Source organism: Staurois parvus, unplaced genomic scaffold, assembly GCF_062004578.1.
Source record: "Staurois parvus isolate SC_StPar_1 unplaced genomic scaffold, SC_StPar_1.0 ptg000449l, whole genome shotgun sequence".
Lineage (NCBI taxonomy): Eukaryota > Metazoa > Chordata > Amphibia > Anura > Ranidae > Staurois > Staurois parvus.
This window is the reverse complement of record NW_028318245.1, coordinates 1,072,999-1,092,882: the sequence shown is the minus strand read 5'-3', so window position 1 is coordinate 1,092,882 and position 19,884 is coordinate 1,072,999. Positions and strand designations below refer to the sequence as shown.

The window sequence follows — 19,884 nt, the reverse complement described above, 5'->3', positions numbered from 1 at the left end:
TCCCCTTGTCACATGACTGGACAGGGAAGGAGAAGCTGCCCTGCAGGCGGGCACTCTACAAGGCCAAAACACGGGGAAAGCAGAAGGGAAATGTGCCCTGGGTACTATGTTAAGGGAAGGACACTGGTGATCTGGCCATTCATCCTGCTCCTCACTGCAGTGTCACTCCTGTCAGAAGGAGCAGCAGCTGATATCATGCTAGAGGGAGTATTGAGCAAACCCAAAACAAGGGCAAAGCAGAAGGGAAATGTGCCCTGGGTACTGTTAAGGGAAGGACACTGGAAATATGCGCAAAATCATACGCGTTCTTGCAATGCAAAAGTCACACAGCTCTATTGCGGGTGTGGGGCAGTTCATTCTTAATGGCGACTCCATGCACCTTGCTAATGCATGCATTCACCTGTTCCAAGGCATATGGTAACAAAATACCATGCGTGTGCTGCCAATTTTAAAAAGGTTCATGCACTTTTGTTTTGTTTTTTATTCGTAGGGCGTCCCACTGAAATAAACGGTCTGCCCAAAACACGCCGCGCAAAAACACACGTGCTCCGATACACCTGCATACAGTCCTTCCAATCCATGTGACTCCTCCCACTTACAGCACGGATACGTGTACAGGACATGTAATATGTAAAGTTGTAGCGATGGTATAAACATGGCTTCCCTTTTACTTCCAGTATCTTTCTTCTAAGAAGTATAATAATATAATGAAAATATAAAAATGAGATAAGAATGATAGGATCAGTGTCTTCCGTATACGACGCACTCATTTCTTCATCATCACGCTGATTTCAGGTAAAATACAAAGAATAAAAAATTATGATGAAAAACAGCAACACGTCGACAGGGTTTTAACGTGTATATTTGTCACAAAAGAATTAAATACAAACTGAAAATTCCTCTAGAAAATATTAAAGTAAAAAGAGTAAAATAACAAAAAGTAAAAATATCATCAAATATATAAGTTTCAGGCTATGCTTAAAAAAAAAATTAGCAATATATACAGGACCCATTTATTTAATATCTGTCATGTCCCATTCAGGGAAATTCACACCTCTGATATCATCATAAATTGTTCTTCTAAAATTATCCGTGAAAAAAGTAACACATTTTCCTGATTTTATCATAAGGGATCGAAGTTTCCTCTTCTCACCGGGGATTCCAAACTTCTTGTTCTCTGTAAGTACTCAGTGTATAGAGTAGAGCCCAAAGCCGAGTCCATCCACATTACATTCTCTGACAACTCTCCTCCTCCCACCATCCACACTACATTCTCTGACAGCTCTCCTCCCCCCACCATCCACACTACATTCTGTGACAGCTCTCCTCCCCCCACCATCCACACTACATTCTGTGACAGCTCTCCTCCCCCACCATCCACACTACATTCTCCGACAGCTCTCCTCCCACCATCCACACTACATTCTCCGACAGCTCTCCTCCCCCCACCATCCACACTACATTCTCCGACAGCTCTCCTCCACCACCATCCACACTACATTCTCCGACAGCTCTCCTCCACCACCATCCACACTACATTTTCCGACAGCTCTCCTCCTCCCACCATCCACACTACATTCTCCGACAGCTCTCCTCCACCACCATCCACACTACATTCTCTGACAACTCTCCTCCCCCCACCATCCACACTACATTCTCTGACAGCTCTCCTCCATCCACACTACATTCTCTGACAGCTCTCCTCCCAACATCCACACTACATTCTCTGACAGCTCTCCTCCCACACCATCCACACTACATTCTCTGACAGCTCTCCTCCCCCCACCATCAACACTACATTCTCTGACAGCTCTCCTCCACCCACCATCCACACTACATTCTCTGACAGCTCTCCTCCCCCCATCATCCACACTACATTCTCTGACAGCTCTCCTCCACCACCATCCACACTACATTCTCCGACAGCTCTCCTCCAATTTCCACACTACATTCTCTGACAGCTCTCCTCCACCACCATCCACACTACATTCTCTGACAGCTCTCCTCCCACCATCCACACTACATTCTCTGACAGCTCTCCTCCACCACCATCCACACTACATTTTCCGACAGCTCTCCTCCTCCCACCATCCACACTACATTCTCCGACAGCTCTCCTCCACCACCATCCACACTACATTCTCTGACAACTCTCCTCCCCCCACCATCCACACTACATTCTCTGACAGCTCTCCTCCATCCACACTACATTCTCTGACAGCTCTCCTCCCAACATCCACACTACATTCTCTGACAGCTCTCCTCCCACACCATCCACACTACATTCTCTGACAGCTCTCCTCCCCCCACCATCAACACTACATTCTCTGACAGCTCTCCTCCACCCACCATCCACACTACATTCTCTGACAGCTCTCCTCCCCCCATCATCCACACTACATTCTCTGACAGCTCTCCTCCACCACCATCCACACTACATTCTCCGACAGCTCTCCTCCAATTTCCACACTACATTCTCTGACAGCTCTCCTCCACCACCATCCACACTACATTCTCTGACAGCTCTCCTCCCACCATCCACACTACATTCTCTGACAGCTCTCCTCCCACCATCCACACTACATTCTCTGACAGCTCTCCTCCCCCCACCATCCACACTACATTCTCTGACAGCTCTCCTCCTCCCACCATCCACACTACATTTTCTGACAGCTCTCCTCCCCCCACCATCCACACTACATTCTGTGACAGCTCTCCTCCCCCACCATCCACACTACATTCTCTGACAGCTCTCCTCCCACCATCCACACTACATTCTTCGACAGCTCTCCTCCCCCCACCATCCACACTACATTCTCCGACAGCTCTCCTCCACCACTATCCACACTACATTTTCCGACAGCTCTCCTCCTCCCACCATCAACACTACATTCTCTGACAGCTCTCCTCCATCCACACTGCATTCTCTGACAACTCTCCTCCCCCCACCATCCACCTTACATTCTCTGACAGCTCTCCTCCCCCCACCATCCACACTACATTCTCTGACAGCTCTCCTCCCAACATCCACACTACATTCTCTGACAGCTCTCCTCCCCCACCATCCACACTACATTCTCTGACAGCTCTCCTCCCACCATCCACACTACATTCTCTGACAGCTCTCCTCCCCCCACCATCCACACTACATTCTCTGACAGCTCTCCCCCCACCATCCACACTACATTCTCTGACAGCTCTCCTCCCCCACCATCCACACTACATTCTCTGACAGCTCTCCTCCCAACATCCAAACTACATTCTCTGACAGCTCTCCTCCACCACCATCCACACTACATTCTCTGACAGCTCTCCTCCAATTTCCACACTACATTCTCTGACAGCTCTCCTCCACCACCATCCACACTACATTCTCTGACAGCTCTCCTCCACCACCATCCACACTACATTCTCTGACAGCTCTCCTCCCACCATCCACACTACATTATCTGACAGCTCTCCTCCCCCACCATCCACACTACATTCTCTGACAGCTCTCCTCCAATTTCCACACTACATTCTCTGACAGCTCTCCTCCACCACCATCCACACTACATTCTCTGACAGCTCTCCTCCACCACCATCCACACTACATTCTCTGACAGCTCTCCTCCCACCATCCACACTACATTCTCTGACAGCTCTCCTCCCACCATCTACACTACATTCTCTGACAACTCTCCTCCACCATCCACACTACATTCTCTGACAGCTCTCCTCCACCATCCACACTGCATTCTCCGACAGCTCTCCTCCCCCCACCATCCACACTGCATTCTCTGACAGCTCTCCTCCTCCATCCACACTACATTCTCTGACAGCTGTCCTCCACCATCCACACTACTCTGACAGCACTCCTCCCCCCACCATCCACACTACATTCTCTGACAGCTCTCCTCCTCCATCCACACTACATTCTCCAACAGCTCTCGTCCACCATCCACACTACTCTGAAAGCACTCCTCCCCCCACCATCCACACTACATTCTCTGACAGCTCTCCTCCCCCACCATCCACACTACATTCTCTGACAGCTCTCCTCCCCCATCCACACTACATTCTCTGACAGCTCTCCTCCCACCATCCACACTACATTCTCTGACATCTCTCCTCCACCATCCACACTACATTCTCTGACAGCTCTCCTCCATCCACACTACATTCTCTGACAACTCTCCTCCCCCCACCATCCACCTTACATTCTCTGACAGCTCTCCTCCCCCCACCATCCACACTACATTCTCTGACAGCTCTCCTCCCAACATCCACACTACATTCTCTGACAGCTCTCCTCCCCCACCATCCACACTACATTCTCTGACAGCTCTCCTCCCACCATCCACACTACATTCTCTGACAGCTCTCCTCCACCACCATCCACACTACATTCTCTGACAGCTCTCCTCCCCCACCATCCACACTACATTCTTTGACAGCTTTCCTCCACCACCATCCACACTACATTCTCTGACAGCTCTCCTCCACCACCATCCACACTACATTCTCTGACAGCTCTCCTCCACCACCATCCACACTACATTCTCTGACAGCTCTCCTCCACCACCATCCACACTACATTCTCTGACAGCTCTCCTCCAATTTCCACACTGCATTCTCTGACAGCTCTCCTCCACCACCATCCACACTACATTCTCTGACAGCTCTCCTCCACCACCATCCACACTACATTCTCTGACAGCTCTCCTCCCACCATCCACACTACATTCTCTGACAGCTCTCCTCCCCCACCATCCACACTACATTCTCTGACAGCTCTCCTCCACCACCATCCACACTACATTCTCTGACAGCTCTCCTCCAATTTCCACACTACCTTCTCAGACAGCTCTCCTCCCCCCACCATCCACACTACATTCTCTGACAGCTCTCCTCCACCACCATCCACACTACATTCTCTGACAGCTCTCCTCCACCACCATCCACACTACATTCTCTGACAGCTCTCCTCCAATTTCCACACTACCTTCTCAGACAGCTCTCCTCCCCCCACCATCCACACTACATTCTCTGACAGCTCTCCTCCACCACCATCCACACTACATTCTCTGACAGCTCTCCTCCACCACCATCCACACTACATTCTCTGACAGCTCTCCTCCAATTTCCACACTACATTCTCTGACAGCTCTCCTCCACCACCATCCACACTACATTCTCTGACAGCTCTCCTCCCACCATCCACACTACATTCTCTGACAGCTCTCCTCCCACCATCCACACTACATTCTCTGACAACTCTCCTCCACCATCCACACTACATTCTCTGACAGCTCTCCTCCACCACCATCCACACTACATTCTCTGACAGCTCTCCTCCAATTTCCACACTACATTCTCCAACAGCTCTCCTCCCCCCACCATCCACACTACTTTCTCCGACAGCGCTCCTCCCACCATCCACACTACTCTGACAGCACTCCTCCCCCCACCATCCACACTACATTCTCTGACAGCTCTCCTCCCCCACCATCCACACTACATTCTCTGACAGCTCTCCTCCCCCATCCACACTACATTCTCTGACAGCTCTCCTCCCACCATCCACACTACATTCTCTGACATCTCTCCTCCACCATCCACACTACATTCTCTGACAGCTCTCCTCCACCATCCACACTACATTCTCCGACAGCTCTCCTCCCCCCACCATCCACACTACATTCTCTGACAGCTCTCCTCCTCCATCCACACTACATTCTCCGACAGCGCTCCTCCCACCATCCACACTACTCTGACAGCACTCCTCCCCCCACCATCCACACTACATTCTCTGACAGCTCTCCTCCCCCACCATCCACACTACATTCTCTGACAGCTCTCCTCCCCAATCCACACTACATTCTCTGACAGCTCTCCTCCCACCATCCACACTACATTCTCTGACATCTCTCCTCCACCATCCACACTACATTCTCTGACAGCTCTCCTCCCACCATCCACACTACATTCTCTGACAGCTCTCCCCCACCATCCACACTACATTCTCTGACAGCTCTCCCCCACCATCCACACTACATTCTCTGACAGCTCTCCTCCCCCCACCATCCACACTACATTCTCTGACAGCTCTCCTCCATCATCCACACTACATTCTCTGACAGCTCTCCTCCCCCCACCATCCACACTACATTCTCTGACAGCTCTCCTCCCCCCACCATCCACACTACATTCTCTGACAGCTCTCCTCCTCCCACCAAGCTCTACCTATAGATTAAATAACACTTTTCCCATGATGTACCCCTCTATAAAACGATTTTTTATCCTACAGAGTTTTCTGGACTCAACAGTTCCACCTGTAAAAGCCATCATTCATTGGTCAAAAGAATCAGCAGGTGGGTTCCCTCTGATGTCTCAGACTTTATCTGTAAAACATTTCCCGCACTCTGAACGTGAATAAGGGCGCTAACACGTGTGCTTTTTCTGGTGTCTAACAAGATCTTTTTTACGAATGAAGGATTTCCCACACTCTAAACATGTATAAGGACTCTCCCCTGTGTGAATTCTCTGATGTTCAATAAGGCCTCCTACCTGAGTGAAAGATTTCCCACACTCTAGGCATGAGTAAGGACGCTCCCCCGTGTGAACTTTCTGGTGTTTAAGGAGATATTCATTCCTACTGAAACATTTCCCGCACTCTGAACATGAATAAGGGCGTTCCCCCGTGTGTATTCTCTGGTGTCTGATAAGTTTTCCTTTTTCAAGGAAACATTTCCCGCACTCTGAACAGGTGAATGGACGCTCACCGGTGTGAATTTTCTGGTGTACAATAAGCTTTCCTTTTTCAAGGAAACATTGGCCGCACTCCGAACAAGGGAATGGACGCTCGCCGGTGTGAATTCTCTTGTGTAAAGTAAGTTGCCTTTTGCGAATGAAACATTTCCCGCACTCTGAACATAAATGAGGACGCTCCCCAGTGTGAATTCTCTGATGTCTACGAAGGTCATTCTTTGAAATGAAAGCTTTCCCACACTCTGAGCATGAATAAGGACGTTCACCTGTGTGGGTTCTCTGGTGAATAATAAGTGTTTCTTTTTGAGGGAAACATTTGCCACAATCTAAACAAGGGAAGGGACACTCGCCCGTGTGAATTCTTTGATGGTACACCAGGGCTGCTTTCCGAATGAAACATTTCTCGCAGTCTGGGCATGAAAAGGGACGCTCACCTGTGTGAATTTTCTTGTGTCTAACAAGGCTTCCTTTCTCATTGAAACATTTCCCACACTCTGAACATGAATAAAGATGATCAACCGTGTGAACGCTCTGGTGTCTAACAAGGTGTCCTTTCTGAATGAAAGATTTCCCGCACTCTGAACATGAATAAGGACGCTCTCCTGTGTGAATTTTCTGGTGTTCTACAAGTATTATTTTCAGAGAGAAAGATTTCCCGCACTCTGAACATGAATAAGGACGCTCACCCGTGTGAACTCTCTGGTGTTTTAAAAGTGATCCTTTTGTTTTGAAAGATTTCCCGCACTCTAAACACGAATAAGGGCGCACATCCGTGTGAATTCTCTGGTGTTTAGCAAGGTCTCCTTTCTCAGTAAAAGATTTCCCGCACTCTGTACAAGAATAAGGGCGCTCACCTGTGTGTTTTTTCTGGTGCCTAAGAAGTTCCTTTTTCTCAATGAAAGATTTCTCGCATTGTGAACACAAGTAAGGACGCTCACCCGTGTGTATTCCCTGGTGTGTAATGAGATTGTCTTTCCTAGTGAAACATTTCCCGCACTCTGAACATGAATAAGAACGTTCACCCATGTGAATTCTCTGATGTTTAAGAAACTTTTTGTTTTCAGTGAAAGATTTCCTGCACTCTGAACATGACAATGAATTCTCTCCTGTGTGAACACCCTTATGGCTTAAAGAAGTTTTCTGGGGATTGGAAGGATCTGCTGATCTGCCAGCACTGTGAGAACTTGGATGGACATCTGAAGTCATAGTATGGGATCTATCAGAAGATTCCTCAGGATTAGAATGATCCATTGATCTTAGATGGACATCTGAAGTCATAGTATGGGATTTGTAAGTACATTCCTCAGGATTAGAAGGATCTATTGATCTTAGATGAACATCTGGAGTCATAGTATGGGATCTGTCAGAATATTCCTCAGGATTAGAAGGATCCATTGATCTAACCGACCAATAGGAATTCACTTGTAGAGAATACTGTAGAATGTCTGTATCTTCTGCCTTACAATCTGGAGATATAATAAGATGTTCCTCCGATGTATTTATACTCTGAGAACACTGTCCACCTGCTGGAAAGCAATATTTAATATACGTCAGATCTGTTCTCACACATCTTGTATTCAGAAGTCAGAGATCTATGTATAGCTTTCAAATTGTTCCCAGAGCTCTGGCATTGAATTGGGAGCAATTATACCAGAAAACTACAAATACAAACCAGATCAATGATACAAAACACCCAAACCACACTAAGCAACAGTATTTGGTGACAAGGCCATTCCTCTACCTATTCCTAAAAACATAACAGGGATATACCCTTCATATAGTGTGCAGCAGTGGTGGTAAGCTATAAGATGTGTAATGACAGCAACAAAGAATTGCTAAACAAATCCTAAAATAATCTACAAAATGTGTATAGTGGCATATAGCAGCGCCTAAAACAAAAATATTTAACCACTTGCCGCCCAGCGACCGCATTAAAACGGTAGCAGGGCGGCACGGGCATTCAAAACCACGTTTTAAAACGTAGTTTTGCAAAACAGGTAGGGGGCACGCGCGAGGCGCACGCCCGCCCTACCTGTCCCACGGGTGTCAGCAGCGGGTGTCAGACGCTGGGTCACGGCTGGTGATTACCGGCCGTTTCCCCAGGATTTGCGGTGATCGCTGACAGAGAGCAGGGCTACATTGTTTACACACAGCTCTGCCCTGTGTCAGTTCTCTGACAGCTGTGACAAGCTGCAGAGGGAGAGAAGGGTTTTCCTTACATTCAAACAATTTCTCCCCTGCAAGCGTGCCAGATATGGGGTCAAGATGTAGAAGACCTGTGAGAGGACAACAGGCTATACTTATAAGTTTCGGATTTACAAGGGAAAAGATAGTCACGTGGAGCCCCTCGAATGCCCAAACTACATGGGGAGTAGTGGCAAGATAGTTTGGGACTTGGTGTCATCATTTCTCCATATGGGGTACCACTTATACGTGGACAATTTTTATTCAAGCGTGCCACTATTTAGACATTTATTCAATCTTGGAACTGGCACTTGTGGCAAAGTGTGACCTAATGTGTGCCCACCATTAGAAGTGGGTGGATGCAGGGAGGCATACCACACACTTTTTCTGGCAGAGATTTCTTCTCATTTTTTCATTCAGTCCACAGGCTGCATACAAAAAAAAAAAAAGAACATAGCATATATAACCAACAAGGACCAGCGATGTTCTGGTACATCACTGGATTTGAATGGTTATACCAGGATGATGCCTACAGCTGCAGGCATCATCATGGTGTCGTTTTTTTCAGCCAGTGATCGGCTTTCATGTAAAAGCAATCCTAGTGGCTAATTAGCTGCAAGATTGCTTTTACAAGCAGTGGGAGATGATGTCCCCCCTCCCCCGCTGCCTTCCACGGCCTTCTCGGGCAGTCCCGTGCCATCAGGGGAACCTGAGAATGCAGCCGGTGTTTCTGCCAGCTGACCATAGATCTGATTGGAGACCAGAATGGTGCCTATCATCTCTATAGTCTAAGAATTCGGAAGCTACAAGCATTTCATCACTTCAGTTTCGCAGGAAATAAACAGCGCCATTTGTAAATTGGGAAAGCATCTGATCACACCGATTTTGGTTTGATTAGATAATGTAAGGGCAGAAGAGATATCCAGAGTCTGATAGACCCCATATTTCTCAAAAAAGAATATGTGACAATGCCCGTTGGAAGTTATAGGGGTTATTTGCATTCCCTATTATAGCATTAAAAGTGATTAAAAAAAAAAATGAAAGGTACAATGTAAAAATAATAAAAAAAAATCAAAATAACTAAAAAAAAAAAAAAAAATTGCCCCTCCCATGCGCGCACACCTGTGTGCACAAGCCTTGACCCTGTGCCGTTATGTAAACAGCGGTTGCACCATGCATGTGAGGTATTAACGTGAACGTCAGATCAGGGGCAGTAATTCTAACACTAGACCTCTGTAAATCTAAAATGGTGGCTTTTAAAGCGCTGCCTATGGATATTGAAAATGTTTGCAGTTTGTCGCCATTGAACGGGGCATGCGCAGTTTTAAATCATGTCATGTTTGGTATCTATTTACTCGGCATACCATTATCTTTTATATTTTACCAAACAATTGGCTAATATATTGTGTTTTTGTGCATTAAAAGTAAAAAAAGTGTTTGTTTTTTTTAAATTGCTTTTGAAAAATCGCTGCGCGAGTAATATGTGCCATAAAAAATTGTAGTACCCACTATTTTATTCACTAGGGTGTCTGCTTTAAAAAAATATATAATGTTTGGGGGTTTAAATTAATTTCCTAGCAAAAAATACTGATTTTTTTTCATGTGAACAAAAAGGCTTGGTCTTCAGGTGGTTAGAAGAGCGAATGATGTGTGGCATAAACTTCTAATGCTGGGCATAAAACGCCCCCACCCCCCAAAATGACCCCTTTTTGGAAAGTAGTCACCCCAAACTATTTGCTGAGAGGAATCAATAGAAGAATATATTTTTTTACCACAAGTTTTTGGAAAATGACAAAAATAAATATATATTTTTTTTTTACACAAAATTGTCACTTAAATGATTTACTGCTCACACATTATTATTATTATTATTATACAGTATTTATAAAGCGCCAATAGTTCGCTCAGTGCTGTACATTACAGAGGGGGACAGAACATGTGACAGAACAATACCAATACAATGCAAAACATGAGGGGATTGAGGGCCCTGCTCTTTCGAGCTTACAACCTAGGAAGCATGCCATGGTTATATGTGGAATTACTCCCCAAAATACATTTTGCTACTTCTCCCGAGTATGGGGGTACCACATGTGAGAAACTTTTTGGCAGTCTAGCCAAGTACAGGACCCCAAAATCCAATAAGCACCTTCAGGCTTTTAAAGGGCTTTATTTCCTCATTACACTTCCAGACTACCTATCACAGTTTCGGAGGCCATGAAATGCCAGGATAGCACCTAACCTCCTCAAATTACCCCTTTTTGGAAAGTAGACGCCCCAAGGAATTTGATAAAAAGCACGGTAAGTATTTTGCAGATCTCATTTGTTGCCACAAGTTTTTGGAAAATTAAGAAAAAAAACAAAAACATATTTTTTCTATATTTTTTTTTATATTTCAAAACCTTGTGAGAAAAAAATGAGATCTGCAAAATACTCACCATGCCTCTTTTTAAATTCCTTGGGGTGTCTACTTTCCAGAAAGGGGTCATTTGGGGGGGGGGGTTTGGGGCTATCCTGGCATGTCAAGGCCTTCGAAACTGTGATAGGTAGTGAGGAAGTGTAATGAGGAAGTTACGCACCTTCAGGCTTTCAAAGTGGTCATTGGATTTCAGGCTCCTGTATGTGGCTAGGCTCCCAAAAAGTCTCACACATGTGGTATCCCCATACTCAGTAGAAGTAGCAGAATGTATTTTGGGGTGTAATTCCACATATACCCATGGCTTGTGCGAGAAATAAATCATTTAAATGACAACTTTGTGTAAAAAAAAAAGTTTTTGTCATTTTCCAGAAACTTGTGTAAAAAAAATAAATCTTCCATGGACTCAATATGCCTCTCAGCAGATAGCTTAGGATGTCTAATTTCCAAAAAGGGGTCATTTGAGGGTGTTTGTTCTATTCTGGGTATTTTAGCACCACAAGAAATGTGATGGGCAGTCAGAAAGTAAAAGCTATGTAAATTCCATTATCTATACCATAGTTTGTAGACGCTATAACTTTCACAAAAAGCAATCAATATACACTTATTGGGATTTTTTTAACCAAAAACATGTAGCAGAATACATTTTGGCCTAAATTTATGACAAAATTTTAGTTTTTTTAGATATTTTTTATGACCAAAATGAGAAAATATTTTTTTCAAAAAAAAAATTTTTTTCTTCAAAATGTTTCTGGTTATAGCACCAAAAATAAAAAGTGCACAGGTGATCAAATACCACCAAAAGAATGCTCTATTTGTGTTAAAAAAAGGACATAAATTTCATTTATGTATCGTATTGTATGAGCGCACAATTGTCCGTTAAACTAGCGCAGCGCTGTATAGCAAAAAAATGTCGTAAATTGCAGTATCTATACCATAGTTTGTAGACGCTATAACTTTCACACAAAGCAATCAATATACACTTATTGGGATTTTTTTTACCAAAAATATGGAGCAGAATACATTTTGGCCTAAATTTATAACTAACTTTTTGTTTACTATATATTTTTTATAGCTGAAAGTAAAAAATATCGTTTTTCTTCAAAATATTTGGTCTTTTTTTGTTTATAGCGTGAAAAATAAAAAGCACACAAGTGATCAAATACCACCGAAAGAAAGCTCTATTTGTGTGAAAAAAAGGACGTAAATTTTGTTTAGGTGCAGCATTGCATGACCGCGCAATTATCAGTTGAATTAGTGCAGCGCCGAGTAGCAAAAAGAGGCCTGGTCATTAAGGGGGGTAAATCCTCAGGAGCTCAAGTGGTTAAAAGTGAATCTATCAAACATCCACCAGACTTGTGCATAAGGAATCATGAGACCGCAAAAAAAATCCCAATATTTCATACACTGAAAAAAATTATCAATGCCTGACTTGCCCCAAGGTCAAGTTCTTTTGGATGAGGGTCCATGCTTTGACATACTCAATAACTAGGATCAACATTCCTATCAGTGGCTCTCCTAAATGGACCTGTTGATGAGAATCCCAAGGAAATGCAAATACCTATGCAGGCAAGAAGACAGGTGATGGGGGAAACAAGGCAGAGATTAAGCGCTAGAGACCCCTGAGGACATCCTATTGGATGAAATGCGTAGGACGGAGTTATAGCACTGACGTTATGCCATTGTATCAGGCTCCATACTGTGGTTCTTCATTTGAGTTACCGATAATGTCCCATAGGACAAAACATGTAGGGTGGAGTCTTAATGCTGACGTCACACCGCTGTATTCCATGCAGTGTCTTCTCATGCAAGTTACTGATTGTGTCTACGGATGAGTCAGGGAGCGAGGAGCCAGACACACAAGGAGGTGCAATTAAAGGTAGGTTTATTAATATAAAAATAAGACGAGTCTATGCAAGTCCAACAGCGGAAATCGTAGCCAAAGCCGGGGTCAAGAGCCAGGCAGAATCGTCGCCAGAGCCGGGATCAGGAGTCAGGAAGAATCGTCGCCATAGCCGGGATCAGGAGCCAGGAAAAATTGGTCGCCAGAGCAGGGGTCAGAAGCCAGGAGGAGTCTTAGCCAAAGCCGAGTCGGTATCCAGGAAAGCAATGAGTAGCTAAACAGGAGCTTGCTGTTGTGCAACAGACAGGACACGAATGCAATGGACAGCTACAAACAGCAGACTTATATGTGATAAGCCGCCACCTCCTGGGGGAGGAGCCGCAGAGGGCTGAAAGCATAAACGATCCCACAATGCTTTGCAGACACCTAAGATGGATGCCAGCACATGGAGCAGCACAAGGTCTGAGGAAAGGTAGGACCTTGACAGTACCTCCTCCTCAAGGGCCCCTCCCCCCTCCGCGGCTCAACATAAGGCTTCTGGGGAAAGCGGGCGTGAAAAGCGTGGAGGAGGGCAGGAGCATGAACATCCATGGAAGGAACCCAGGAACGCTCCTCGGGACCATTACCACGCCAATGGACCAGGAACTGCACCTGACCGTGGACCAACCGAGAGTCCAGGATGTGGCTCACCTCATACTCCTTATGACCGTTGGCCCGGATAGGACGAGGCCGAGGCAGAGAGGCAGTAAAGCGATTACAGACCAGAGGCTTCAACAGGGATACGTGGAAGAAATTGGAGATACGCATCCCAGGAGGAAGAGCAAGGGCATAGGCAACCGGGTTCACCCTGCGAAGGATGCGGAAAGGACCAACAAAACGGGGAGCCAGTTTCGGTGCGGGCATCCGAAGATTGAGGTTACGAGTGGACAACCACACCCGATCTCCGACCTGGTATGAAGGAGCGGGCAACCATCTACGATCAGCCTGGAGCTTCTGGCACTGAGCTGAGTCCTTCAAGGACCTCTGGATCTGCCCCCACGAGGAACGCAGGGCAGCAAGATGGTTATCCACAGCCGGAATGTCCTGTGGCGAGAACAACTCAGGCAATACCGCGGGTTGGAACCCATAGTTGGCCATGAAGGGAGACATCCCGGAGGAAGAGTTGACAGCTGAGTTCCTCGCAAACTCTGCCCATGGCAGGAGATCGACCAAATTGTCTTGATGGTCTGAGATATAGCAGCGAAGGAATTGTCCCAGGGCCTGGTTGGAACGCTCAGCAGCCCCATTGGACTGCGAGTGGTAGGCCGAAGAGAAGGAGAGCCAACTGGGAGCAGAAGGTGCGCCAGAACCTGGACACAAACTGGCTCCCACGGTCCGAGGCAATCACCTTAGGCAACCCATGCAAGCGAAAGATCTCCCTGGCGAAAACCGTAGCCAGTTCTTGCGCAGTCGGCAATTTCTTGAACGGAACACAATGGCACATCTTGGAGAAACGATCAATGACCATAAGAATGATCGTATGGCCTCGAGACGCAGGGAGGTCTACAATAAAATCCATGCCCAGGTGTGACCAGGGACGCTCCCCATTGGGAATGGGTTGCAGAAGGCCCAATGGAAGATGCCGAGGAGACTTATTCTGGGCACAGACAGAACATGCCGCTACATATGAGGTGATGTTGGAACGGAGAGATGGCCACCAGAATAAACGAGAAATGACCCAGGACAATTGGTTCCTCCCTGGATGACCGGCGTTCTTGGAATTATGGTAGGTACGCAACAAGCGGATGAGCAATCCCTCAGGTACGAAACATCTACCAGCTGGTCTCTCAGAGGGAGCATCAGTTTGAGCCGCCAAAATCTGCTCCCCAAGGGGAGACGTAAGGCTGGTACGAATGGCAGCCAGGATCTGATCCGGAGGTATGACCGAGGTCGGCTCAGAGTCCTCCCTGGACAGCTCAGAGTATTGCCGAGACAAGGCATCAGCCCTGACATTCTTGGAGCCAGGCAAATAGGAAACCACATATTTAAAACGCGACAAGAACAGAGCCCATCTGGCCTGACGGGGCGTCAACCTCTTAGCTTCCGAGAGATACGTCAGATTCTTGTGGTCAGTGAGAATGAGAACTGGAACCGCAGAACCCTCGAGCAGGTGCCTCCATTCCTTGAGAGCCTGAATAATGGCCAACAACTCCCTGTCTCCAATCTGGTAGTTGCATTCTGCGGAGGAAAGCTTCCTGGAGTAGAACCCACAGGGAAGTAGGGGTCCATCGGGCGACTGACACTGAGACAGGAGGGCGCCTATTCCCATCTCAGATGCATCAACCTCGAGGACAAAAGGCAACCCAGGATTGGGATGAGACAGTATCGGAGCCAAAGCGAAGGTGGATTTCAGAGCTTCAAAAGCTAAGATGGCTTCGGATGACCACTCATGGGGATTACTGCCCTTCTTAGTCAGATCTGAGAGAGGCTTGGCCAGCGTGGAGAAGTTCCTGATAAACTTCCGATAATAGTTGGCGAATCCCAAAAAGCGCTGAATGGACCGAAGACCACTGGAACGAGACCACTGCAGAACCGCCGAAACCTTCTGAGGGTCCATGGAAAATCCCACAGCGGAAGTGATGTAGCCCAAAAGGCAGCCTGGGATCGGTGAAATTCACACTTCTCGAGCTTACAGAAAAGCTAGTTCTCACGTAATCGTTGAAGCACTCGCTTAACATCCTGGATATGAGACTCCATGGACGCAGAGTAAAAGTAAACCAGGATGTCGTCCAAGTAAATCACCACGCACAGCTGCAACAAGTCACAAAAGACATCATTAATGAACTCCTGAAAGACCACGGGCACGTTACACAACCCGAAGAGCATAACCAGGGATTCATAGTGGCCGGTTCTGGTGTTATTATTATTATTATACAGTATTTATAAAGCGCCAATAGTTCGCTTAGCGCTGTACATTACAAAGGGGGACAGAACATGTGACAGAACAATAACAATACAATGCAAAACATGAGGGGATTGAGGGCCCTGCTCTTTCGAGCTTACAATCTAGGAGGGAGGGGATGGTGGCACAGGAGGAGATAGCTGTGGGGGATGGAGTGGTAGGAAGAGTGGAGGAGGTCGGCAAGTTAGCAGGGGGTGGGGTAGGCTTCCCTGAAGAGATGGGTTTTCAGGGTGCGCCTAAAGGAGAGGAGAGTAGGTGATAAACTGATGGGTTGGGGCAGGGAGTTCCAGAGGATGGGTGACACCCTGGAGAAGTCCTGGAGGCGGGCATGGGAGGAGAAGACCAGGGGACTAGAGAGAAGGAGGTCTTGTGAGGAGCAGAGTGTGCGTGCTGGGTGGTACTTGGATATTAGGTCAGTGATGTAGTTCGGGGCAGTATGGTGGATGGCTTTGTACGTCACTGTAAGGATTTTGAATTTGATCTGTTGCGCAATCGGAAGCCAGTGGAGGGATTGGCAGAGGGGGGTGGCGGAGATGGTGTGGTTGGAAAGGTGAATGAGTCTGGCAGCCGTATCCAGGATCGACTGAAGCGGGGATAGCCAGCGGCAAGGCAGGCTAGTGAGGAGGGAGTTGCAGTAATCGAGTCGTGATATGATGAGGGAGTGGATGAGCTGTTTAGTGGTTTCTGGGGTTAGGAACGAGCGTATTTTGGCGATGTTGCAGAGGTGGAGTCTGCACGAGTTTGTTAAAGATTGGACTTGGGGCTGGAAGGATAGGTTGGAGTCCAGAATGACACCAAGTACTCTGGCCTGCGGGGCGGGTTTGATGGTGGCATTGTTGGACATGATGGAGAAGTCAGTGGGGGGTGGTGTCCGGGCTGGGGGGAAGACAAGAAACTCGGTTTTGGAGAGGTTCAGTTTAAGAAAGTGGAGCGACATCCAGTCTGATATGTCGCTCAGTAGGTGTGTGATTCGGGCGGAGACTGAGGTGGTGAGGTGGGGGGTTGAGAGATAGATTTGTGTGTCGTCGGGATATAGGTATAGGTGGTAGTTGAAGCCGTGAGAGTGTATGAGTTGGCCAAGGGAGGAGGTGTAGATGGAGAAGAGAAGGGGTCCAAGGACGGAGCCTTGAGGGACCCCAACAGAGAGGGGGAGTGAGGGGGAGGTGGTAGCATTATAGGTAATGCTGAAAGAGCGTTGTGACAGGTAGGATGAGAGCCAGGAGAGAGCAGAATCTCTGAGGCCGAGGGAGTGTAGTTTTTTGAGGAGGAGGGGGTGGTCGACTGTGTCGAAGGCCGCAGAGAGGTCAAGGAGTAGGAGCACTGAATAGTGGCCATTAGCTTTGGCGGTTAGCAGGTCGTTGGAGAGTTTGAGTAAGGCAGTTTCGGTGGAGTGTAGGGGATAGAAGCCGGACTGTAGGGGATCGAGGAGGTTGTTGTCGTTGAGGTGAGAGCTTAGGCGGGTGTAGACTAGGCGCTCGAGGAGTTTGGATGTAAATGGGAGCAGGGAGATGGGTCTGAGGTTATTCGGGTCATTGGGGTCCAGGGAGGGCTTTTTAAGTATGGGGGTGATGTGTGCATGTTTCAGAGGGAGAGATTAAAGATGTGGGTGAGGGAGCGAAGGATGGAGGGGGAGGGAGGTCGTAGGAGTTGTGAGGGGATAGGGTCGAGGGGGCAGGTGGTGAGGCGGGCATCAGAGAGGATCTTGGAGACTTCCTCGATGGTAGTAAGGTCAAAGGTGTGAAGTGTTGGGGGGGCTTCAGTATGAGGAATGTAGGGTGGGGTGGAAGTGGAGGTCAGAGCAGTGGTGGGGCCGTGGGAGAGGGGTGATGAGGGGGTAGCTGAGTGAGGGGGAATGGGGTTGGAGAGAGTTTGAGCAGCGACGAAGTCCCTGCGGGTTATGCCGAGGGAGAGGGGGGATGAGAGGGTAGCTGTATGAGAGGGGACGGGTTGAGAGGGAGTGTGAGTTACGGCGATGTCCTTGCGAATTGTGTCAATCTTGTTTTTGAAGTGATTGGCAATCTCAAGGGCGGTGAGTGAGGTGCTGGGTGGAGGTGGGGGTGGCGAGAGTAGAGAGTTGAAGGTGGAGAAGAGTCAGCGAGGATTGGAGGAGGGGGCCTTGATGAGGGTCAGGAAGTAGGCTTGTTTGGCTGCGTGGAGGGAGGAGGTGTAGGTGTGGAAGGCAGATTTGTAGCGGGTGAAGGCTTGTTGGGATTTGGTTTTGCGCCATAGTCGCTCCAGGGCACGACTGTGTCGTTTGAGGGATTTGGTGTGATCAGTCTGCCAGGGCTGGAGCGGTCAGGGTCTGATGTTGCGTGTGGTTAAAGGCGCTAGTGAGTCAATGGCTGTTGACAGCGCGTTGTTGTAGGTAGTCATAGCCAAGTCGGGGCAGGACAGGGGGAGGATGCTGTCGTGGAGTTGATCAGCTGCAGAGTGGAGTGGGGCAGGGTTAAGGTTGCGGAGGTTATGGCTGGTAGTAGTGTGACATTTGGAGGGGTAGGCGTTGGAGGACAAGGAGATAGAGAAGGTAATCAGGTTGTGGTCAGAGAGAGGGAAGGGGGTGTTAGTGAGGTTGTGGGGAGCGCAGCGGTTGGAGAAGACAAGATCAAGGATATTACCGTCGGAGAGGGTGGTGGATTGTATGCACTGTGCAAGTGCAAAGGAGGAGGTTAAGTGGAGGAGATGGGATGTGGCCGGGTTGTCGAGGTTGACAGGGATGTTGAAATCCCCAAGGATGATGGTTGGCAGCTCAGAGGAGAGGAAGAAGGGTAGCCAGGAGGAAAAGTCATCCAGGAAGCGGGATATGGATCTAGGAGGCCGGTATATCACAGCAATCTTCAGGGGGGTTGGGTGTTGAACGTGGTCTTCTACTCGTCGCCCTCCGTGATCCGTACGAGGTTGTACGCAGCCCTAAGGTCGAGTTTAGTAAAGACCGTTGCTCCCTTGAGGCGGTAGAACAACTCGGTTATCAACGGAATTGGGTAAGCATTCTTAATCGTGATTCCATTGAGACCCCTAAAATCAATGCAAGGCCTCAATTCACCGCCCTTCTTTTTCACGAAGAAAAAGCCAGCTCCTGCTGGAGAAGTAGACTTGCGAATGTGCCCCCGGGAAAGCGCATCTGCAACGTACTCCTCCATGGCCTGATTCTCCGCAACTGAAAGAGGATACACCCTGCCACGTGGAGGAGTGGCACCGGGTTGTAAGGTTATGGCACAATCATGTGGACGATGAGGAGGCACAGCACCGGCGCGCACCTTGTCAAACATGTCCAGGTACTCCCCATAGTCAGTGGGCCACACAGAGTCCGAGGAGGCACACAACACCTTAACACCCCACACTGTGGAGACCACGAGAGAATCTCGGCCGACCGCCAATCACAGGTCGGATTGTGCTTCTGAAGCCAGGGATATCCCAAAACCACGGAGTAGTGCGGGGAAGAAATTACCTGGAAACAGGCCAACTCCCTGTGAACAGCTCCAATAGCTACTTCCACCGGCAGGGTCTCGTGGGTAACCTGCGTCGGTTGCAGGGGCCTGCCATCTATTGCCTCGAGGACCAATGGAGTAACTCGAGCCTGCAGAGGAATGGAATACTGGGCAGCAAACGAACTGTCCATAAACAACCCGCCAGCACCAGAGTCTACCAACGCCTGGGCCGTCACTAAGCCTTCCGCCCAAAAGAGGACAACGGTGATTAGCAGTTTATCTTTGCGGGAAACCGGGGACGAGGAAACTCCACCCAAGATCTGGACCG

General features: G+C 48.0%; 1 protein-coding gene across 1 annotated transcript in view; it reads right to left on the bottom strand.

Moving 5' to 3' along the window:
- Window positions 1-844: 844 nt before the first annotated feature.
- The window catches only part of LOC149453233 (uncharacterized), a 95,090-nt gene continuing 76,050 nt past the window's right edge, over window positions 845-19,884 (bottom strand). The window contains exon 6 of the mRNA XM_089688258.1: window positions 845-8,276. Coding sequence (XP_089544384.1) covers window positions 6,424-8,276 — 1,853 coding nt within the window. The 3' untranslated portion in view covers window positions 845-6,423. The remainder of the gene's footprint in view (window positions 8,277-19,884) is intronic.